The sequence below is a fragment of the Arvicanthis niloticus genome, chromosome 4 (assembly GCF_011762505.2).
Source record: "Arvicanthis niloticus isolate mArvNil1 chromosome 4, mArvNil1.pat.X, whole genome shotgun sequence".
Lineage (NCBI taxonomy): Eukaryota > Metazoa > Chordata > Mammalia > Rodentia > Muridae > Arvicanthis > Arvicanthis niloticus.
Genome location: NC_047661.1, coordinates 122,099,676 through 122,123,580, shown reverse-complemented (window position 1 = coordinate 122,123,580; position 23,905 = coordinate 122,099,676). Strand labels below are relative to the sequence as shown.

At 44.1% G+C, this 23,905-nt stretch overlaps 1 protein-coding gene across 3 annotated transcripts in view; it reads left to right on the top strand.

Annotated features, from left to right (window-relative positions):
- The window catches only part of Dnai3 (dynein axonemal intermediate chain 3), a 53,407-nt gene that overhangs the window by 22,796 nt on the left and 6,706 nt on the right, over positions 1-23,905 (top strand). For all 3 annotated transcript variants that reach the window (XM_034500956.2, XM_076933333.1, XM_076933334.1), the window contains 8 exons: positions 1,645-1,731; positions 2,991-3,119; positions 4,569-4,642; positions 6,546-6,789; positions 8,456-8,543; positions 14,477-14,637; positions 15,782-15,845; positions 21,327-21,457. In XM_034500956.2, coding sequence (XP_034356847.1) covers positions 1,645-1,731; positions 2,991-3,119; positions 4,569-4,642; positions 6,546-6,789; positions 8,456-8,543; positions 14,477-14,637; positions 15,782-15,845; positions 21,327-21,457 — 978 coding nt within the window. The remainder of the gene's footprint in view (positions 1-1,644; positions 1,732-2,990; positions 3,120-4,568; positions 4,643-6,545; positions 6,790-8,455; positions 8,544-14,476; positions 14,638-15,781; positions 15,846-21,326; positions 21,458-23,905) is intronic.

The window sequence follows — 23,905 nt, the reverse complement described above, 5'->3', positions numbered from 1 at the left end:
TGCCTAGGTTGGGACCTCCCACAGTGGTCTGGAGCCATTTTATATCAATTAACAATAAAATAATGCCCCATAGACACACCCATGGGCCACTCTGACCTAAGCAATTCCTAGGTTCCCTCTTCCCAGGTGACTCTAGTTACATCAAACTGACAGTAAACATTAACCAATGTAGCAAGCTGCAAACATCATTACCTCTCATAAGAGACCATTGTTGGAATTTCCCTGAAGCTATTTGTGAGTTATAATACAGAATTCAAATAGAAGTTCACTGGAAAATACACATATATCATTGAAGTTGGATGTACTTGGCACTACTTCTGCTTTGTTTTTCTTCTAAGATATCTAACTTCTACCACATCGAGATTTTGCCCTCCAATGTTATATTAGGGAAGCAAAATAGAGACTTCTAAAGCCATTCTGTGATCTAAGCTGCAGCTCACTTCAATCCAGTGCGTTTGACTATTGGAAAAATCACTTAAGGTGCAGGATGAAGCTACAGAGGGGTCTTAGCATGTGCACAGTTTAATCTCCAGCACTTCCTAAACAGAAGAAGGAGGTGGCACACACCTCCACTCCCTACACTTGGGAGGTAGAGGCACAAGAATTCAGAGTTTTAAGGTCATTCTTGGCAGGTAATTCAAGATCAGCCTGGACTATATGAGAGCTTGTCCCAGTTAATCAGATAAAATAAAGGTATTTGGTTTTTCCATGTATGGCAAAATAAATAAATAAATAAATAAATAAATAAATAAATAAATAAATAAAAATTTAAAAAAAAATCGTTCTTAGCTAAGAATCAGACAGGAGCAGCATCCCAGGTTCATTTCTCCAGAACAACAGGATATTTAGGAAAACAAATGTCTCCAGGGTTTTTGTTCAACAGCTATTGAGATCATAGTAATGGCCCAGAGCCATTTCCTAAGCCAAGAACACCCAAAGTGCCTTTGCGTTTGTGGCAAGAATGGTGTGGATGTTTTATTTTGGAAAAGGACATGATAAAATAAAGTCACCCACGACTCTCCCACATTGGACTCGTTAACGTTTTCCTTTTGTTCGGATATGCTGTTTAGCCACTGACAACTGCTCTGGCGTCCTGTTATATATTCTGCTTTGCTCTTGTTTTTAAAAGAATGCCCATGGGCAACATATAAATTCTGGCTTAGCCGTTAGAGGCAACTAAGATAATTTGTCCGCCTTCCTTCCCCCATGATTAATGTTTGTACTTCACTCTTGAGAATTTGGGTAAAGTCTGTTCCTCCCCTGATCTGAAGCAAGCTGTACCTATATTCAGAGTAGAACAAATGACAAAATCTCCCCAAAGCATGGGGAAGTGCACGATGTTTATCTCACATTTATTTGCTCAGTAATAGCATTTATTAACACGAACATAAAACAAAGAGTTGCAGATAGGATAGAGAGATGAAAACATTCTCCTCAATATCCAATCTAAAGGATGCTGAGTTACTTTGGCTATAACCTGGGTCAGATTACGCCCCAAGGCAATTGATGTTCGGCTACAAGCTAGGGCTGGTTACGAAATTGATCTTTCTCAAGTGGTACACCACTGACTTCCTAAAAAGCAGTCATTCAGACCCAATTCTCTGTGTCCTGAAAGTGCTATGCTGACACTTCTCTCCCTTTTAGATCGTCATGTGGGATATCACGGCACATGCAGACCGCATAGAGAACATCAAGACGGGAGGAAGCAGAAGTAAAAAAGCCACTCTCAAGGTTGACTCTCTATAGATTCTCACTCACCTGTATGCTTTTCCCACCCAAGAGTTTCTCAAAAACATGTATAAAAGATCTGCTACGTTTTTAAAGTCTCGGTATAAGAAGCACAGGGATCATTTTCATTTCGCCATCTTTCGAATCTGTCTGTAGGTGCGTCCTGAGTAACCTTTTATGGAATCACTCACTAAAAACACAACAAGTTCATTGGTCAGCACAAGAGTCTGCAATTTTTTGTTGCCGTATTTATTACTAAGGAAAATGAAGAAAGCAAATACTGTATCTAAAGTGATTTTGCTGAAGGACCCCAGGATGGAAGGATGGAAAGTCAGGGTACCAAGACACTGCCTCATGGGCATTGGACATGCTTATCTGGCCTCTCCAACAGGCAGTTCCCGTGTCTAAGATGAAAGAATGATGGGCTGGAGAGATGGCTTAGAGATTAAGAGGCTGATCTTCCAGAGGTCCTGAGTTCCATTCCCAGAAACCACCCATGGCTCACAACCATCTGTAATGAGATCTGGCGCCCTCTTCTGGCCTTCAGGCATACATGTAGGCAGAACACTGTATATATAATAAACAAATCTTTAAAAAAAAGAAAAAAGAAAAGAAAAAAAGAAAGATGAAAGAATGAGAGTCCTTTTTGATGAAAATATGCTACCAATTGGCTGGCAGGATGGTTCAGTAGGTAAACATACCTGTCACTATGCCCAACGACCTGAGTTCAATCCCTGAGAGATCTACTCCCACAAATTAGCCTTTGACCTCCACACTCAAACACACACACACACACACACACACACACACACGCACATGCACAAAATACTAAAGAAAACTTTAAGTAAAAAAAAAATAAGATTCTGCGAGGCTATGAATTCTAGTAAGAGTACTGGGAAGAGCAGCCAGTGTCCAGGTGAGTGTTTACTCTCCATACCACAGATCCCTTCCAGCCCCAGCTCTCCAGCCTTGCTATCCATAGGTCTCTCCTCCCGGAATGGTAGGATGTATGCATCCCTGTATCCATGGAAACACCCTTTCATGAATAGCTTGGGTTCATAATCCTTGTGAAATGTAGCTATTAAACTACTTTGAAAGGGAAAGTTGGTAAGTCTGTTACTAAATATACGGTATACCAAAATACTACTTTGTGTTTTACCTTAACTGATACAACTCTTGAGTTGTTACATTTTAACTGGAATGGCCAGTAAAGTTGGCCTGTCAGCTGTCTGAAATGTAACTTTCTTTTCACCTTTATCCAGCCGATGTTTCTTCTTGAGCCAGACAGTAATAAAGAAACAATGTACATCAGACACTGTGCAGTGTCTTCGATTGAAAATGGCCACAGAAAAGTAATCACAGATATACACTGGCTGCCAGACTCATTTGAGGTAAGTTTTGATGGTTGTGTAGGTGCTGAGAATCAAACCTGAGTTCTCTAGAAGAACACACAGTGCTCTTAATCACTCACCATCTCACCAGCCTGGATTCAGTTACACTTGTTTGGGTTTTTGGAGGATGTTTTTTTGTTGTTGTTTTGTTTTGTTTTGTTTTGTTTTGTTTTGTTTTGTTTTGTTGAGACAGTGTCTCGTGTATCATAGAATGGCTTTGAACTTATTAAGTAGCCAAGGATGGCCTTGAATTTCTGATTCTCCTGTCTCCACCTCCCAAATGTTGGGCTTACAGATGTGTGTACCTTATCCAGTGTATGTGGCGCCGCTGGAGAGAAAATCCAGGGTTGAGGGCATACTTGGCAGGCACTATACCAACTGAGCTACCCTTGGTCCCTGTTTAGTTTAGAAAATGTGTTTTTAAGCTTCTGAAATAATATTATGGCTTTAGGAGCTCACTCTAGCTTCGTTTCTATTGCTGTGATAAAATGCTTTGACCAGAAGCGTCTTGGAAGAGACAAGGGCTTATTTGGGCTACACTTCCAAGTCGATCCTTGAGGGAAGTTGAGGCAGGAACTTGAAGCAGAAACCACAGAGGAACACTACTTGCTGGCTCCATCATTAGACCCTTCTCAGGCTCATGGTTAACCTAGTTTTCTTACACAGCTTAGAATCACCTACCTAGGGATGGTTCTCCCACAACAGGTTGGGCTTCAGGCACCAAGTAATAAGGTAATTTCCCACAGACATGCCCACACGCCAGTTGGATGTAGGTGATTCCTCAACCGAGGCTTTCTTTTCCTTTGACAGAGATAACCAGGACACAGTTCTAAATCTTTAAAATGTAAAGCCCTGGAGTCTCTGGATCCTAGGGGTGTCCTCCAGAGAGGGAGAGATTCTCAAATTGTCAGATTCAATGGAAGTCAGCATCCAGCACCCAACCAGCTGATCGTGAAAGATGAAAGAGCCTCCATTTCTGAAACTAATGAATAATGAGCTGATATAACTCATCTGCATTTTTGTAAAACAATTAAAAATAATCTGTGAATATGCAGATAAAATTCAGGTCATGTAAACAGAAAAATCTGAGAATCAGCATTTATATGCATCCTAATTAAAACTCTCTAAAACGCTGTGGGAAAGAATGGATAAGAAATCCAAGGAGAGCTATGTTGGATCTTAAAACCCAGATTCCAAACTTCTATGATAGTGTTAACTTTAATTTAACAAAACTCATTATGAGAAAAAAATAAAAAAAAAATAGCTGTAAAAAAATTAATTCTGGCTACTTAGAATTTACCTTTCTCTAATAATAGTGTCTATGCTTTGAGAATCTTATATATGTATTTCTGGTGGGATGCTCATGACTAGGGAGGTCAGAGGCAGCCTTAGAGGAGACCTACTATTGTAAGTTTACAGGATTTTCTTTCCTTAAACAATTTCAAACAGATTAACAGGATGGGAGCCGTCTTTGAGAACCGAAGTGGAATAAATTGTCAGCTCGTCACATGCTCAGCAGATTGGTACGTCTCACTTCAAACACTGCCCCAGACCCATCCCAGGCTGTGTTCTTTTGGCTTCCATGTTCCTAAAACCAACGTCTCCCTTCACTTTCCAAAAATTATTGTAGCAATTAAGCTAACATAACCAAAGGGCTGCACAGATTATCACTGGTTGGGGTGTTGCTAGCATTTAAAACAAAGCCAGGGTTTGACCTGGAGCAGGTTACACCCTAATCTCAGCACTCAGAAGGCTCCAGCAGGCCACGCCCTATGAGGATGAGGCCGCATGGTCTATAAAGTAAGTTCCAGGCCAAGCAGGGTTACATAGTGAGACCCTGTCTCAAAAGAAAAAAAAACAAGCTTTTTAGGGGGGTAAATTTGGAAATGATAAGAAAATGGAAGCTAGAAAAGTTTTGGTTGATTAAAAACCCTTGGCAGCAAAGCCTGACAGCCCAAGTTCAACTCCCAGAACCTGGGGTAGAAGGAGAGAGAGCTGACTCTCAAAAGTTGTCCTTTGACACATGCATGACACCATGCCAGGGACCATGCCACACATGCACCAGAACATGCCAGCGACTATGCTCAGACACATCATGGACACAGTAATAATGTTGACAATTGTAGTAAATAAAATATTTTTGGGAAACAAAGAGTTAACTGGGCGTGGCATCTGCGCACACAGCTTTAGCTGCAGTTACTCAGCTTCCTCACACTCCTAACCTTATGGTGTGTGCTGTTTCCATTCTGTTTAATCTCACAGACACGAGGGTTGTCACACATAGCAGGAAGGCCTCTTAAAAGTAGGAGAATGTCTACTTTTCTGGTGCACATCTACATAGAAGATTGTTAAAATACAACAGCCATGTTGAAGGCTGCTCATTTAGATGAAATCATAGCTGCCTGACTATAGAATTAACTCATAGCAATGTAGGGCATGTGATAGTAACAAGTAATGCTTATCTGGACTCCACAACATGAAAATGTTACCACTAAAAGCAGCTTTGTAGCTCATAATCCAAGCATTCAAAAGACTGAAGCCTGAGAGTCATGGATGTAGTTCAACCTGAGCCTTATGGAAAGGTCCTATTCAAAAAAAAAAAAAAAAAAAATCTTAGAAATTGGATGCAGTGGTGCACACCTTTAATCTTTAAAACTTTTGCACGTGGGAAGCAAAGGCAGGATGATCTATGTGAATTTAAGGCTAGCCTGGTCTACGTACTGAGTTCCAAGACAGGTAGAGCTATGTAGTGAGACCCTGACTCAAAAATAAACAAATGAAAAACAAAAACCAAAATTTTTTTGACCCCAATAGAAACAATGACACTTTGTGCTCGGGGAGTAGAAGCTGGGAAGTCCAGGAGAAGAGGCTGGTTACCATAACAACCACCACTAAAACTAGACATTTTAAATAGACGAACTTATTATATATGAGTCATCTTAATAAAGCATTTACATTTCCTTTTAAAGTCATCAGTTGCAAACTGCATCCCCATGTATTACCATCAAGACAAAGTAAACCATCAAACACTAATAAGCATGGTGTGATTCTGTAAAATATGAAACACCGTGCTGGGGGGATGAGTTTGTGTACTGGCTGCTCTTACGGAGGTCCCAGGTTCAGTTCCCGGCACCCAAACGAGACAGCTCCCCATCTGGTAATTCTAGCTCTTGAAGATCTGAGGCTTTCTTCTAGCCTCTACAGATATTACAGGCACATACACAAAGTCACACACAGCCACACAAAAATGCAGATAGTTACAAATCAAATCTTGGAGAAAGCGAAATGCAGAAAGGCCTGGTTTAATAAAAGCTCAGTTTCAGAAACATTAAGATGTGGCCATTGTCTCCTATGGTATCGGGACACTGTGCCTCTTACTTGGTCTTAATTTTAAAAAAAATAATAGTAACATGAGCTTTCTTTTAGCACAATTTGTTTTTGGGATATCCGACCCCAAAAACCTGCAGTCACAGCTGCAGCCGCCGCAGCAGCTGCAGCCGCCGCAGCAGCCGCAGCAGCTGCAGCCACCGCTGCAGCCACTGCCGCAGGTGCCAACAACACAAACCAACAACAACCGGCAGAGAAGAAGAAAGAAGAAAACATTGAGATTCCCTTTGATGTGCCCTCGACTTTCTTGCACCTAGATCTCTCCTGGAAACCCCTGTCTAGAGTAAGTAACATTGACTTGGCTTCACCCTATGCACCACACGTTACATAAATCACACTCATGTACCCACCCTCCAAAGGAAGAATGGCTTGAGTTAACATAGAACCACAAGATCCATGAATTCATTCATCCATCCATCCATCCATCCATCCATCCATCCATCCATCCATCCATCCATCCATCCATCCATCCATCCATCCATCCATCCATCCAACAAACTTCTTGACTGATGGTGACTGATGCTTGCCAAGACCAAAGCAGACACCCAAATAAATCACAGTGAACTTGCCTGGGACTGGTACTTCCTGTGTAAGTGAGACACAGCTTACAAATGGCTGTGTGGTAATTCTTTAGCTGCATACTGACTCCTTGAAAATTGGTAGTTCCTTGGGTGAGCCCAGGAAGGTTAATTTTCCACTACTTCCATAGGAGAAAAAAAAACTGTGCCCATTTTTAATAATACTATACTATTATTAATAATAGTAATACTATAAGAAGTAATACTATAGCATTGCTGACCAAACAGAACTGGGGAAGCATTGAATTTAGCTAGAGTCAGCCATATTAGAGTAATATGGCTGCAGTTAAGAATGGGCACACATGGAAGGCATGGGTGGGCCTCTTCTTTAGAATGTGTAATTCTAATCCCAAACTGAATATCTATCTTTTCTTTGAATTTATGAATATCATGTCACCATTACTGGGTGTTTGCTCCCAGAGAAGGAGCTTGGGGCGGGGGGGTGGGGGGAAGTGTGAGAATGTTTCTGAAATAACCAGGAAAGAGAAGGAAAGAGAATGTTAGAAATTGTCTGGGGTCGGGAGCCGGAGAGATAGTTCATGTCTTAAGAGCAGCTGCTGCTCTTGCAGAGGACCTGGGTTCAATTCTCAGCACTCGCCTGGTGGCTTCCGACCATCACTTACTTCAGTCCCAGAGCATCTGATGTCCTCTTCAGACCTCTGTGAGCACCATGCATGCACACTGTGCACAGACATACATACAAGCCAAACACTCACACACATAAAATAAATCTAAAAACCTTTTTAAAAAGAAAGAAAGAAAAGAAGTTGTCTGGGGGAAGAGTTGCTGACTTGTGAACACTTTAAGCAAAACAAATGAATAGTAAATGTACCAAAGAATCGTTGCATAGCAACATCCAGAAGGAGAAAACTGGGCGGATGGGCATTGGGGAAGAAATCTAAGGGTCGTTTATTACACTGGCCAGGAATACATGATGCAGGCACAGGGCCACAATTGTCATTCAGGGTAAAGTATATCCCTGATGGGACCTGCAGCCATCCAGTTAAAAGCAAGGTCCCTTCCTGAACCTTTGTCCTACTGAAAAACCTTGGGGAAGAAGGGTAGTAGTCCCTTGTTCATTATCTTTCACTACAACTCATGAAGGTGAGTTTTGAAATACAATATAAAACATATAAAGAAAGAAAATAGCACTTTGGGGCTGGGAAATGTGTTCCCAGGTGGGCTTCCCTTGGTAGCTTAGTTATAGAAATATGGACTGGGTGCTTTCCATGGGGAAAACAACTGGAATAAAGAGGGGGTGAGGTGGTACAGGGTCAGTTTCTAATGATGTAGGAGCAGAAGGGAAACAGACAAAAAAAAATCCAAGTGTTTTCTAAGAGTATGTCTTTCTTTTATTTTTTCTTCCATAAGATAAAACTGTCTAAGGGTGATACAAGTTTAGACCACTGTCCAACCAAGCTGAGCCTGGGTGAAGACCCCTTCCTTTGCAAAATACAAGGTAACTAATGAGCCTTTGTCTATTACAAGGGCATCTTGAAGCGTTGCTATCCATTTATGTCTAAGGTGAATTTCCTGCTAGAACTATCTGGTTTATAAAAGAGTGTAGCTAATAAAATCCCCAGGATGGAAGTTTATAATGAAAGTTTATATCTCTTTATGAGAGAGATAGCTTGTACTGAAACCATCAGGGCACAGATGGCGGGCAAAACAGAATTCTGATTCAGTTCTGCAATGACTGAACGTGTGTGTCTGTGTATCTGTTCTGTCTTCTGCTTTTGTTGGTCTTGAACTCCTAGAGTTGAGTAGAACTTCTCTGTCCACCTCTGAATTAGATAGGACCATGGGTGTATGCTTCCAAGGCAATTTCTGTATGTTTTGAAACCCCGTGTCATTGGCTCCTAAGGAAGACATAGTTTTCTTCAGGTCTATGACCTCTCATATGTTGCCAATGCCCTAGCGGATGGTCCTATAGCATCCTCTATGTACATGTGGGTAGCACTAACTGGAATCAGTGTATAATAAAGAAAAAAGGACATAGCATAAGGTTGGGAGTTGCTAGAAGTTGAGAGATGGGTGGTGTGCTGGTTAATTTCACGTCAGTTCGACACAGCTTAGAGTGATCAGAGAAGAGGAAACCCCAATTGAGAAGATGCTTTCCTAAGAGAGCTTTTGGCAAGCCTGGAGGACATTTTTTTAAATTAGTGATTGACTGGGGAGGGTCCAGTCCATCATGGGTAGAGCCACTCCTGGGGTGGTGGTCCTGGGTTCTATAAGAAAACAGGCTAAGCAAGCCGGTGAGTAGCACCCCTCCATGGCCTCTGTATCATCTCCTGCTTCCAGGATGCTACTCTGTTTCAGTTATTTCCCGAACTGCTTTAGATGATGAACTGTTTATATACAAGTGTGACTGGAATAAACCCTTTCCTCCCAAGTTGCCTTTGGCTGTGGCATTTTATCCCAGCAACAGTAACCCTAACAAAGACAGGCGGATACATTGTCTACATGTGTGGAATGTTCAAAGAACATATAGATACAATGAAGTTTTAAATGAATGAAGCCTACCTAAGGAATGTGTAGTGTTCAAAGAATAATTTTACTGAATGAAACTTATCTCAGGCATAACAAAATACATTATGAAACACAAAGAAACAAATTTCCATAAGTTAAAATGTCTAATTAGTCGTTATACAGTGCCATGATAAATTAAACTGAATGGAAAAGAAAGAAAGGTCATTTTTAAATTGAGTTTGGCTCAATCCATGCTCCTTTGGAACGTGATTAAAGGGTGCACCCAAGCTCTCAAAACCCTCAAAGTAAAGGTTTGCTGAGTGCTCCACCTGGAGAGCAGAGCACACTAAAAATGCACAAAAACGTATAAAGCTAAGTAGCAATTGAAGTATTTTCAGACACTTGTCTTGCCTCCAAAGATTTCTGTTGTAAAATTTCCAAAATTTGGTTAAACAAAAGGACATCTAAGAAAAAAGTTGTGTGGTTTTTTTATTATTTAATTTAATTTTTTTTAACTCCCTCACTTAACATCCCACGGACTGCCCCACTCCTGGTCACCTCTTCCACAATCCTTTCCCCCATGCCCCCCCTTCTCCTCTAAGCTGGTGGGGGCCCTCTAGGTGTCCCTCCACTCTGGCACTTCAAATCTCTGCAAACCTAGGCAAATTCTCTTCCAGTAAGGTGAGACAAGGCAGCCCAGCTAGTAGAACATACCCCACATACAGGCAACAACTTTTGGGATAGCTCACTCTAGTTGTTTGGGACCCACATGAAGACCAAGCTGCACATCTGTTACATATGTGTGGGGAGGTCTAGAGTCTCAACTTCAAGGTACTATATCTAAATCTATCTATAGCTATATCTCTGTATCTATATTTCACATTATATATTTATTACATCATACAATATATACATAATATAAATGTATATATGTGTGTGTGTGTGTACACACACATACACACACACACACACACACACACACACACACACACACTTTTTAAATGAAGGTAATGCCCAGTTAGAGCAGAATTCTTTGGCCCTGTGCTGGAGAAAAAAAGAAATCTGGATTGAATTTAGGGGCATTTTAAAACATAGCCTGTTTGTTTCCCTTTGGTGTCCAAACAAACATTTTAAAGGAACTACAGAGGCTTCTCTTCTCCCTTTGGATTCAGTTTACCCATTATAATTAATTGAGTCCATCTGTGGGTCAGGGAATGTGCTAACAGAATACATGCCTCCATTCTGTGGGTCAGGGATAGTGCTAATATTGCATGTGCTTTCCTTCATCTAACAAACTCTCAAGAAGGTCTCACCATGAGGCTAGGGTGGTGAATAGAACCAGATGCCAATGCTTGCAATAACTTGCAAGCTGGGAATTTTCATTACTGTTCTATAATTAGGAAAAGCAAGGCCAGGGTTGGGGAGAGACAGAGAGAGAGAGAGAGAGAGAGAGAGAGAGAGAGAGAGAGAGAGAGAGAGAGATTAATGCAACTTGCCAAGCAATTATCTTGTGTCATATATCTTAGTGTATTTTCCTACTGAGTAGCCCAGGATGGCCTGGAATTCTCTATGTGCTATAAGCTGCCTCCAGTTTCCAGCAATCCTCCAGCCGCAGCCTTGGAAGTGTGGAGTTGCAGATGTGAGCTTCCACCCCCCCAGCAACATGTTATCATTTTTAAAAACTTGATAAATATAAGTAGCCATGATGATGTGAGTACTCTATGCAGTTTACAGCATGGATGTCATTAAATTCTTTAGAGTGTGTAGAGTTTTATTCGGCTTAATAATTTTATTGTGAAATAATAGAAATAAGGTATATTGTCCATTAGGAAAGAGCTTGGGTGGCTCACACATGCTCACCTTGGAAACATCAGCACAGCCACCAGACTGAGGTTTGGACACACTGCCAGCCAATCACCTATTCTGGCCAGTCTCTGGATCTGTTCAGTAGAATGCACACATAACTTCCCTGGGATAGTTTGTCTGTTGGTCTAACTCTGGATTCCTTGGACCACAAACCACAAGCTCCTGTAGAACCTGCCCAGTTTTTCTGGTACTCTGTCACCATCTAGTGACCAAGGACTTTTTGCCCATCATTTTAGAGCCCAAAAGAGTTCATGGTCTGTGGGCATAATCCAGTAATTTTTTTTTTAATAACAACCAGTATTTTTATTTTTTATTTTTCCCCTTCCCTTCTCCCATTCACTCTGACCCTGCTTGCTCTGGTCCAAAGGTTTTTGTTTTTGTTTGTTTGTTTGTTTATTATATGTAAGTACACTGCAGCTGTCTTCAGATACCCCATGAAAGGGCTTCAGATCTCATTATGGATGGTTGTGAGCCATCACATGGTTGCTGGGATTTGAACTCATGACCTCCGGAAGAGCATTCAATGCTCTTAACCACTGAGCCATCTCACCAGTCCTCTAGCAGTTTAAAAAAAAACACTTCTGAGTATATTACTTTTTAATTAAAAATATTCTTCATATAATATGATCGTGGGTTCCCCTGCCCCAGATCCTCCAAGATACCCCCTGTCTCCACAGCCACCCAAATCCACTCTTTTTCTTTCTACTCTCACTAAAAACAAAAGGCAACTAGAAGGAACAAACCAGAATAGGAAACAAATGAACAGGAGGAAAAAAAAAAAAGGTGGGAGGAAAAACAAAAAAAAAAAGCAAAACAAACAAAACACCTAGACAAAGCATTCAGAAAACAAAGCCCTCCAAAATATCCAATGACACTCCATTGGAGGAAACTTTTTTTTTTTCCATTTGTGAGCAGTTGTCACTATTGGAAATGGCTTCTGGGTTAGGGATCGGGGCTTGTGTCTACTTCCCTTCTCTGCACTGGGATCCCATCTGGCTTAGACCTCTTGAGGGCCTGTGTGTGCTACCGCAGTCTCTGCGAGTCCACGCGTGTATCAGCCCTGCTGTGTTTAGAAGACCTTGCCGCCTTGGGGTTTAGTGAGGAATTCCACTCAGGATTGGGTATCCCAAGGTCCCACACTCTGCACATTGTCTGGTGTGGGTCTCTGTGGTTTTTTTCCCCACCTTCTGCAGGAGGAAGCTTCTCTAATGATGAGTGAGCAAGACACTGGTCTACAGATATAGCAGAAAGTCATTCGGAGTCATTTTGTTGTTGCTATGTTCCTTTAGCAGAGCAGAGGTGTTTGTTTTCTCCCTAGGTCTCTGGCCTATGGAGTCTCAGGTTCTTGGACAGCCAACCAAGCAGTGTCAGCCATGGGTTCCATCCCATGGAGCCAGCCTTATGACTGGCTTATCTGGTCAACCATATGACCAGATAGTGATTGGTTACTGCCACCACATTTGTGCTTCTGCAGCACCAGCGTATCCTGCAGGCAGAGCATCTCTGGTTGGACAGTTTACAGCTGGGTTGGTGTTTACATTCCTCCTCTTGTAGCATCCAGAGCATCTTCCAGTACCGTGATCAGTTAATCGGGGTGAAGGCTGTAGACAGACATCCTAGTTCAACCTCTCTATGGGGAAACTGCGTGTATTTTAATGGGGAAGGCTTTGGTCTAATAGCTTTTGAATTCTTTTGGCGTGTGCTTCAGAGCCTGCCACTTTTTAAGCAGTAGTATAGTGCTTAAGAGTGGATTCTGGTGCTGATGGGCTGTGTTTACAAATCCACAGCTCCTTATTTGACCAAGTAAATGACTAAGCCTCTTCACGCCCTACCTTATCTCTATCCTGTCAGGGTAAAAGGCGAGAAGATAAAAAAAATAGATAACAGAGGTAGCTACCTCAAGGGAGACTGTGCAGATATGTTAATAGAGGAATTCACACAATTTAGTGCCTGGCTTATAGTAAGTGTTCAATAAAAATTGGTTGCAGGAATCACTAACACCAAACACTGAAGCTCTGTGGTGCATAATAAGAGCTTTGAAGTCATTAAATATCCAAGGCTATCCCACTCACATCAGAGTCAATTCAATTGTTGGAAATATTTTTCTCTGGCCCCTTAGCATGACTCCATAGCATGAGACTGTCTCCTTGAGCCACCACGACGGTTCAGCAGGTACGGTGCTTATAGCACCAGCCCGAAGACCTGTGCTTGATCCCGGAGCTAAGGTGCTTGAAGGAGAGACGGTGTTCACAGTCGCTGTCTGATTTCACACTCGCTGTGCACATGTGCATGCACATATGTGCCCAGGTTTCTTTCAAACACCCCAAGATTTTCTTGATGCCAACAGCTTCCTTAGTATTTGTGTCTCCTACCTTCTCAGTTCTTCGATTTCTCCTCACCTGACTCTTAAGAAAACTAAAGAGCAGCACCTCAGGTCAAAATAGAATATGATTCTGTTTTTAAATATTTATTCCTTTTTATGCATATGAGTGTTTTGCTTGCATGCATACATGTGCACCACACGTATGTTGGCCCTATGGAAGAGTAGCATGTATATATGTGCAGGTGTTCTCAGGCACAGAGCCACCTCTCCAGTCCCAGGACACGATCCAGTTTTATGTGTAGCCACAGAAGTTTCCCGAAGGAGAGAAACAGCAGTTCTTCAACGGTGTTTATCTTTGAAGACGATGGCGTTAAATATGTTTGTTGTTTGATCAGCGTTTTTCTCCACTTTCCAAAGCTTAACAATATTTACAAATTATACATCAGGAAAACCTTTGCTCTAAAATAAAATTATATCAAACATTTGGGAGAAATGCTCCTGGTATTTTGACCTTAGCTTTAATGTGTAATATATAGAATGATAGAGTTGGTGGTGGCCTGAAAAGGATGCTGGCCCCTGCTAAACCAGCTTAGTCACTGCCACATTGGGAAAGGAGTGAGTGGAACAGGTATGTGTGCAAAGCAACAGAAAATACAATGGGTGTTTTGAAAGATCTCTCTCTCTCTCTCTCTCTCTCTCTCTCTCTCTCTCTCTCTCTCTCTCTTACACAACAGGTACATCCTCCATCCATGTTCTTCTGAAAGACAAGATGTTAAGTCAGATCAAGATGCTGAAGGCAGCAGAGATTAACCCCTACCAAAACCTGGACTTGGGGATAGCCAACATCCTCAAGCCAATAGAGGATTTCTGCACGAAGTTCTTTGTGGGAACAGAGGTAAAAGAGAACTGTCAGGTTTTTTAAATTACACTCCCCCATTGTGTTTTACGGCCTCTATTGTACATGTCTGCTGTTTGAAGGCTTACAATACTCACTTTCACGTTTTAATATGTTCATTTGCATTTAAGATGTTTAACTTAGGTGTCTCATAGACTCACATTTGAAAGTTTCTTAACAAAGGCTGGAGATGTAACCCCATCAGCCCAGTGCTTGCCTAACGTGCACAGGACTGGGTCCTACCTCCAGCACCATATAAACCAGGCTTGATAAAACACATCTATAATATCAGCACTCCTAAGGTGGAGGCAGGAAGCAGAAAGCAGGAGGCAGGAGGGGGCAGGAGGGGGCAGGAGGGGGCAGGAGGAGGGGGCAGGAGGAGGCAGGAGGAGGGAGGCAGGAGGAGGGAGGCAGGAGGGGGCAGGAGGGAGGCAGGAGGGGGCAGGAGGGGGCAGGAGGAGGCAGGAGGGAGGCAGGAGGGATACATGATCAAGGTAACCTGAAACAGGTGGCCTGGAATCGGTTAACAGCGAGCCTCCAGCGAGTCTCTTATGTTTTTGTCCATAAGAGACTCACCAGTCCGCTGCTTGTCTCCCTGTGTCACCCGCTGCTTCTGTCTCTTCCCCACTTAAGTGACTCTCTCTTCTTTTGCTTCATGTCCTTCTGCTTTCCCCTCCTTAAAACAGTCGAAGGTTAGCACTAGACTGTGCAATACCTAAGTCTGAGTTGATATTGTACTGACTCTTCTAGGCTTTAAAAGGTAAAGCTGGGCTGCATCTCCCCTCTCCGTCCTGTTCCAGGTCTTTTATTAAGTCCTGGCTTGGCTAAATGCTGAGGGCAAATCACCGAATGACCCAAACCTGCTCTCCTCCCAAAGCCAGCAGTTCCACAGGTAGCGGCCTCAGCCTTCCACAGTCCCCATGTGTCACTCTGTGTACATAAAGCAAACTCACTGGAAATCAAAGTCACCTTGAAGTGAAACACAGTAGCGACTTTGAGACTTGAGCCTTTCTTCCCTCCCGGTCACCAAATCCCGGTCACTAGACTGACTTTTTGCTTTGTCTTTAAACCCTCAGTCCCAGAGCAGGAACGCGAGGTCTCTTGCCTCTGAACTGCATTCATCCAGACCCTGTTCTCTCTCTAGGAAGGCGAAGTGATATACACAGACTGGAAAATGGAGAGGGACTCTGAAACTGGACGACTTATGGGTAAGTCTGACAGGTTAACCTGTTATTAAGAAGACCTCCTTTTGTTTTAAGTTTTATCATCATATATTAATTATATGCTGATGATATTCCTCATGGCATTTTAACACACACATAAAATGCATTTGTCACCTTCAGGCCTCATTGCCCCCTGCTGTCCCCCTCCAGTCCCCACTGATGCCCCCACCCTCTCACCTAGCTCATACTAATTTATTCAATGGCCACTAGACTTGCTTGCCTGGCTCTGGGTTAAGGGTCATTTACAGGAGCATGGGCTCCTTTGCCAGTGTCAACATCACTGAAAAGATGTCACAACCCCTGCAGCCACCATTAGCCGTCTACAGATATTCAGGAAGTGGTGGGGCCTGATGAGCCCCTACCTGACTGAAAAACATCATCTGCCTATAGTTCCTCAGGGCCACCAGGGCCTCATGGGTCATCTCTCCCTTGTCCCCAGTACAGGATATCAACAGGTCCAGTCTTGTCCAGATGTTATGCCAGTAATCACAAGTGCTGTGAGATCAAGTGTGTCATCACAATGTCTGTTGTAAAGACAGCCTTCTACCTCACTGCACTCCTTCCTCGGACCCTCACATTCCTTCTGTGAAGTTCCAGAGCCTTGAGGGTGTTGCTCTATTTCTTAGATAATGGATGGGTATTCATTGTGGGGGTGTATGCTGCATGTCAGACACCATGTAGCATGGTGGTAGTCTCCACTTCTTTGATACACAGTAGCAGACTGGATGCCCTGGCAAACACAGAGTCCTTCTGATCTCAGACATTCTCTTGAGGTCCCATCTCCTCTGACAGCCAGCTTTTGAAACTAATTTTTTAAGCAGAACCATAAAAAAAAAAAAAAAGAGTCATTCATTTTAAATAAATTCTATTCCATTTTTATGCTATGGGGCAGACACTGTTGATAATCGATGAGGATGAAGCGCCCTCTTCTGGCCTGTTGGGGGAGACACGCAAATGACAGCATTATGGTTACAAGCAAACAGAAAATGATCTAGAACTCCAGAGAGGAACTGTCTCTCTCGGACCATTGTTTTTCAACCACAGTTGAGCTAGCTGAGTCCTAAAGGGTGGATTGGAAACTCTTCAGGTAGACTTGATGAGGAAAAAAACCTTCCTTGTCAAAAGAGCAACAAGGCTGAGCACATCGGAACCCAGACAAGCAGTGAGCAGTCAAGAAGGGAGAGAAGCAGGGCTAGTGTATCTAGAGGTCAACCACAGCAGGACACAGCCAGCCATCTGAGTGCCGGTGGCAAAGGGCCATGATTGTCTCATTGAGAGCTTCAGAGACAACCATATTCAGAAAAGGAGCCTGGTAAGGGAGTGGGGGCTGGGTCAGGGGACCACTGGCTGGTTGTCAGGGGACTCCTAATGTGGAAGCAAGAAGAGCAGTCACAGAGAGTCACAGGTGAGAGCGAGTGGGGACTGCAGGCAGCTGTGGTCACAAGGATACAGCAGGAAACCATGGAGACATGAGGGTGTATAGGCCAGGACTTTGTGGCCAATCAGACATGGGGGGAAAGGAGTTGCTTTTCATTACTTGGCATTCAGTCTGCTCCCAACAAAAAAAAGAGCTTTCACTCCGGGGCCATAAAGACCCTTGGAGCCATCAGGCAAGCACTGTGTGACAGGCAACATGGAGCCAGCCTGCCATTCCCACCGAATACTGCTTGCAGGGTGGGAGAATTGGTACACAGCCACCCTGAGTTGTGTGCCCTGTTCCCAGTCTGTGGGGCTGCAGATGGTGTCCTTGTGAGCCCCCACCCAGCATCTCTCATAAACACCAGGGAAGTTTCCCAAGTGAAGACAAGGCAGAGACAGAAGAGGCAGAGGCAGAGGAAGCAGGGGCAGAGGCAGCGGCCAGAGGCAGAGGAGAGGTAGAGAGAGTCAGAGAGGAAGAGAAGGCAGAGGAGGCAGAGGGGACAGATGCAGAGGAGGCAGAAGCAGAGGGCAGAGGCAGAGGCAGAGCAGAGCAGAGGAGAGGCAGAGGAGGCAGAAGAGGCAGAGGAGGCAGAGGAGGCAGATGCAGAGGAAGCAGAGGCAGCTTCTGCAACTTGATCCCCCACCTCCAGCCTGCTTAACCTTCCTTAACCAGGCAAAAAAAAGAATTCTATCCTCTTAAGAAACAAAACAAAAACAACTTCTGAAAGGCAGATTACCCCAAATGAAATGAGTGTGCGGGCGGGGGCTGAGGGAAGCCACATCAAATATTTCCACATGATCTAAGAGGCAAGCCAAGAAGCACAGATCCAAATGATGAAGGGTGACATAACTGTTCCATGTAGCAGACCCATAAACCGTACAACCAGCACACAGTCACACCAGGCACTGTGCCAAGTACTTCTCACGGATAAACTCATGCCACAGTCATCAGAGCAACCCTGTAGGATCGCCGCCTTGGGCATCAGTGGCAGCTTTTGAGCCCAGGCAGTCTGCTGCCAATCTGTGCCTTCTGGTTTACTATAATTTTCTTTTAACAACGTGGCCTGGAGGCTCTGTCACTCCATCTAATAACTTAGGGACAGTTCTGTTCATTGTTGAAAGTCACGCAGGTCTTCCAAAGGAAAAGATTACAATGTGATGTTATTAAAACAGAACAGAACAGGACAAAACAAAACACCAGACCTTACCATTGTGGATGATACCATAGCTGATCACACTCTTCTGAGAGGGTTTCCAGCCCCCAGGACAGCCCTGCTCACAGCTTAGAGTGGAGGGAAATTTCCCCAGGGGCAACCCCAAAGAGAGAAACAAAAACATCAGTAAAACAAAGCCACTTGAGTCTGGGAGTGTTTTCTGCCTTACTGTGAACTTTCTAGGCCACTCAAGAAAGCCTGGGAAATATATACTCTGTGATCTCCAATCTAAAAGAGCTACCTTTGTTTTGTTTTGTCTTTTAATTTGTTTGTTGAGATCAGTCTGTGCCTTACTCTATATTGTGTAAAACTATGAGTTTTCAGACTGTGCCCTGAACTAAGAGACTCCATCTTACAAGCAGCCTGAGGTTGCATTTTGAAGACCAAGGGTGACTTTTACAGCTTGGTGGACATTCTAATGGCATCGTCTATTTGGTACCACATCTGGTACCACATGGCACAGACAGATAAATGGTTATCATTGAGACTAGAAATGGCACTACTCTATTAATATACCAAGGTGCCTTGGGACAGTAGGGAAATAAAGGCCAGTTAAAATAAGATCAGAGAAGCTAGCCCCCAAGAATTTAGCAGGCAGTCCAGACCTAGGAAAGTCTATGATTTCCTTACCTGGCCCCCCATAAAAAAAGGTGGGCACTTAGCAATCCAGAGACCTGGTCAAGGACCCACCTATCCCTGGGGCTTTAGCTCAGCTCAATCTCCTCTGCTAATATGGCCGACCAGAATCCATACCTGTGGGTCCTGTTCATCCACCTAGGCAGGCTTCCATCCTTCAGCCCCTTCCTTAACCTGCCCTTTTGCTTTTGCAACTGGACTGAAGTGTACAGCTCAACTCTGACCCCGCAGCCTGAATCTACTAGAGTCAGCAAGCCAAAGCATCGTCTCCAACTTGGTTTGATTAGTCAACTCAGCCTCCATAGACTGCACCTCCTTCAGCTTCTCCGCTTTCCAGAACCTTTGAAGCTTCTGGAACCCCACCTCTTAGCCCTTTGTAGTCACCCTGAAACCTGCTGTTAATGTTTTAAAAAACAAACAAACAAACAAAAGCTGCTCTCACTTCAAAGGCCATTCATTCCAGAGCCAAATCTTCACACTCTAAAAACACAGACGTGAGTTACCCCAAATTCCATAAACAAATGTGGTTTTTTAAGTTCTTGAAATTCTTATAGTAACAAAGTGAAGAAAGTCATAAGTCCAAACACTTTTCAAATACACTGTTGGAAACACCAGGTAGGTGTGTTATGGCCGAGCGAGAGAACCTTTGCAGTGTGTCTCAGATGCTGACAGGCTTAGCTTCGGGGCTAGTGGAAGCCTGTGCTCTGTTAAAGTAATGACGAGTGCTCGGGATAGCACCTAGTCAGTCAGTTTAGAAGCAAGGACTTTGAAAGTGAACAATTCCATTTTTGTCCTCGGCCAGAAGCAGGAAATGTCCTTGTTTCCCAGGCCCTGAGGTCCCATAGAGAACTCTGGTTTCTTATCACTTTCTGTCTAGAATCGACACCTAAGCCTATGACTAAGACTCTAGTCCATACACTCACACCTTCTGGTGAACAGGTATGGGGTTAAATTTCCGGATTTTTATGGTAGAAATGAATGGGTTATATTAGTTCCCCAAACACAACTCTTCTTCTGAGTGGTTTTAGAGTTTCCACTCCCATAGCACTGAAGAGTCGAGGTACAGAATAAGTTTGTGGTTGTAGTGTCTTCAGCCCCACCCCAGCGTACCTTTCCATGGCCATCCCTGGAGTTTGGAGCAAAGAGTGAGCATTTAGGTCATCAGCCAACCCTGGCAGACAGAAGGAAAGCCCACCAATCCTAATGTGCTCTGCGGAGACCAGAGAGGCAGGAAGACCCTGGGGCTGGGGCAGAGGCTCAGGAGAGCTCTGGTCTCAGCATCTGAATTTTACCTTTCTTAGCTGCAGTCAAGGGGATCCCATGGAGCTCTTGTCAGAAACCATGCTGTTCTTAGCACTTCGTCTCGCTCACTCTGACAGCCAAGCTGTCCCCATGTCTTGGTTCACAAATATGTCCTTAATTATCCATTCCACTACAGGACTTAATTCAAGCCACCCCTGCCTTTCATACCTACATGACCACCAAAATCCTCACTGGGGTCCCCACCTTGTTCCCACCTGCTTCCCACCCATCCTCCCCATGACAAGCCAGAGTACCTGTGGAAACATCAGTGGGTTTGAACTAGACTCATAAGAAGACATTGCAGTGTGGGTTTGGTCTGAACTCTTCTCCCTGCAGGGCCCTCCATGGTCTGATCCTTCTAGACCCTGCCTCATATAGCTCATGCCTGTAATTCCAGCTTCCACAAGGACAAAGGCACTTACTGGTCCTCTTTCCAGGACTTCAGGGTGTGTTGTCCTATCTGCACTGCTCCTCTGCACCAAAAACTTTCCAGGCTCAACTGCACTCAGACCTAAATGATTCACTCCCCCTGATGATTCAGTCAGTTAGGAGTGTCCCCTGTCCCTCTTGCTCATAATGGCTTTTCTTTGGTCTGCACATAGGTGGACTTCCATTACTCCTTGAGGGATTCATTTACTGGGTATCTTTCTTTCCCACTAGATTGCCAGCCACTTGAGGGCAGGGCCATGTCAGGCTACTGAATACCCCTTGTCTAGCCATGCATGTGAAGATAATCCATATATAAATAATCCACAAATATTAGTAACTTCCATACTGGACCTAAAACCAGGTGAATGAAGAAGACCAGGGCATTGCTGAGGGCCTGAAAAGTGGCCCTGAGGGCAACTTTTCTGGTTGATCATGCACCCAAACTTGGCCTTGTCCACTTCCACAGCCAAGAAACCTGTGAACCTCTACACCGTCCATGATGGGGCTGTCCACACTGTCCAGAGGTCACCTTTCTTCAATGACATCATCCTCACTGTTGGGGGATGGAACGTGGCCATCTGGAAGGAAGAGGTCATGGTAAGTTGCCCGCAGAATGGAGCAGGTGGGTGTGTCTTTGCCGCTGAGAAAGACAACAGGAACATGGGCCATTCCAGGATATTGTGCCCATGGGGCACTTTGTAGAGAAACAAGAACAGATGGTCTGGCTGCAGCTTGTCAGCAGAACCACTGGAAAGCTCAGAAAACACAACCACGTGCCTTTCTTTCCAGAGGGGAAGTGAACAACACAGCAAGGCCCTTGTTCTCTGAAACATAACCATAGTTTTTCTTGGAAATATCTACGGTGGGCAGTTCATCTGACTCGGCCTCTGCTCCTTGAGACTCAGAAGATGGATTCTGGTGACAAGATGAATTCCAGGGGCCGCCCAGCCTGTCCTCTTTTCTTCTGCACCAGGAGCATGTTGGCAGGTTCAGGAAGTTGGCACTTGTAGACTGAGGGCCCAGGGTTGGCAGAACACACTGCCTGTCCAGACACACGTGAGCACCAGTAAGATTTGGTCAGGATTAAGACCAGTCCTGCTAGATAGGAGCCAGCCTGCCAAGATAAACATCGGGAAAAATAAATAAATCCAGTGAAGCGGTGGCAGGGCACACCAGTTCTTTTGGGGGAAAAAAATCTAAATTACTATGCCCCTTTGGTAAGAAATAATGAGACTATGAAGAACCTGGAGGGAGAGAGACAGAGGCAGAGAACATGTGTGGGTCACAACTAGAACACACATAGTGAAAAGACTTTTCACCAAATAGCGTCCCCACCCCCACCCCCGCGCAATGTATACAAAGAATTTTTGAAAGAAATGTGTGTGGACACTTGTTCACAGGGTGCCCTCGCGTAACGCTGAAAGCTGCTTACACCTTTATCAGCAAACTTTCAAACAATATCCTCTGTGGTGTTTGTCTTGTTCTTGTTTATTTTTCCAATAAGGAAGTTTTGCAGTTAGAGCAAAGAAAGCCCGCATGATTAACAGAAGACTTGCAGGCCCAAGATCCGGGTGTCCCTAGAGTCTGAAAGAACTTAATGCATGAGCCCAAAAAGCCTTGGAGGTCACGAAGTTGGGGGGCAGGGGGAGCAGCCCAGGATGACACAAACACTTGGATGTCTCTCACGGGTAGACAGACCTGACAGTGGGAGAAAGCGTTTTCTAATCACTCTTGTCTGTGGTAACTTCCTGAAGTCAGCAAATCATCTCATGGTGGAAGGATTAAAAAGGTGTTTACTTCACCTTGCTTTGGTGGCCTAAAGTCCCTCTTCCAAACACATCTACAGCCATCTGAGGCTGTTTTCGGGCTCTGCTGCTCATGTCCAGCGTGCAGCTCACCGCTGAGGTTGACGGCTGCCTTAGTGCCTTTTACACCGCTGTGACAAAACACCTCAGTCATAACTTAGAAGAGGGAGGTGTTCCGGATGACTGGTATGTGATTTTGTGACTCTGTTGGTTCCAGTCCCATGTTGAAACAGAACATCATGGAGACAGCAACATGCACCTTGAGGTGGACAGGAAGTGGAAGGCACAGGACTGGGACCAGGTCTAACCTTCAATGGCATGACGTCTCCCCTCTAGCTGGGCCCCAACACTTGAAGTTTCCAGAACATCCCAAAATAGTAACACCAGCTGGGAGCCAAGCGCTCAACACACGAGCCTGTGGGGGACACATATTCAGATGTAACAATAGACTTGTTGGCTTTTGTAGACACCAGAACTGTTTCCATGGGCAGTAGACCTCTGGCAGCCAGATAAAGTTATGAGAAATCGCTTTACACTCTCATGTCTATAGATTTGCATAGAATAGTCAGGACAGAGGCAGCTGGGTCATCAGGACCATCTGAAGCTAACTTAGAAGGTTCAATCTTTTCTAAAAATCAACTAAAACAAGAAAAAAGAAAGGGGGTTACTTGTTGTGGACTTGGTTTATTGTTTATATTTGTTAATTGGGTTCCCAAATCACATGGGAATTCATGTCTGCATGTAAGACGCCGAGGGTTCCTGCCCACGTTTGCCTCTAATTGGAAATAAAGACACCGGCAGCCAATGAATGGTTGGGTAAAGAGACAGAGACTTTAGATTTCCCGGGCAAGGGAACCCAGAGAAGAAGGAGGAGGTAGTACCACCATTGCCAGGGAAGGAGAAGGTCCCGACCTGAAAAGTGTAGGACAGAAAGACAGAGACTGTCAACATGTAAGAGTCAGGGATTGTGGCCCAGGAGGGCTGCAGGCTTGGGTCCGGGGTGGTCAGGGTGGATTATAGGTTTTAGTAAGTAATAATTCAGGAATATTGAAGGGGACAGTAAGCTAGCAACATGGAAGACTGAAGGGGCCCAGCCATTGAACCATAGAGGCATATTAAAATAGAAGGTGGTGTGTGTGTGTGTGTGTGTGTGTGTGTGTGTCTTTTGAGAACCCAGGGCATTTTGGCGGGTGGGGAGCATCTCACACGGCAGCCACCAGCAGCGCAATTTAGGTAGCAT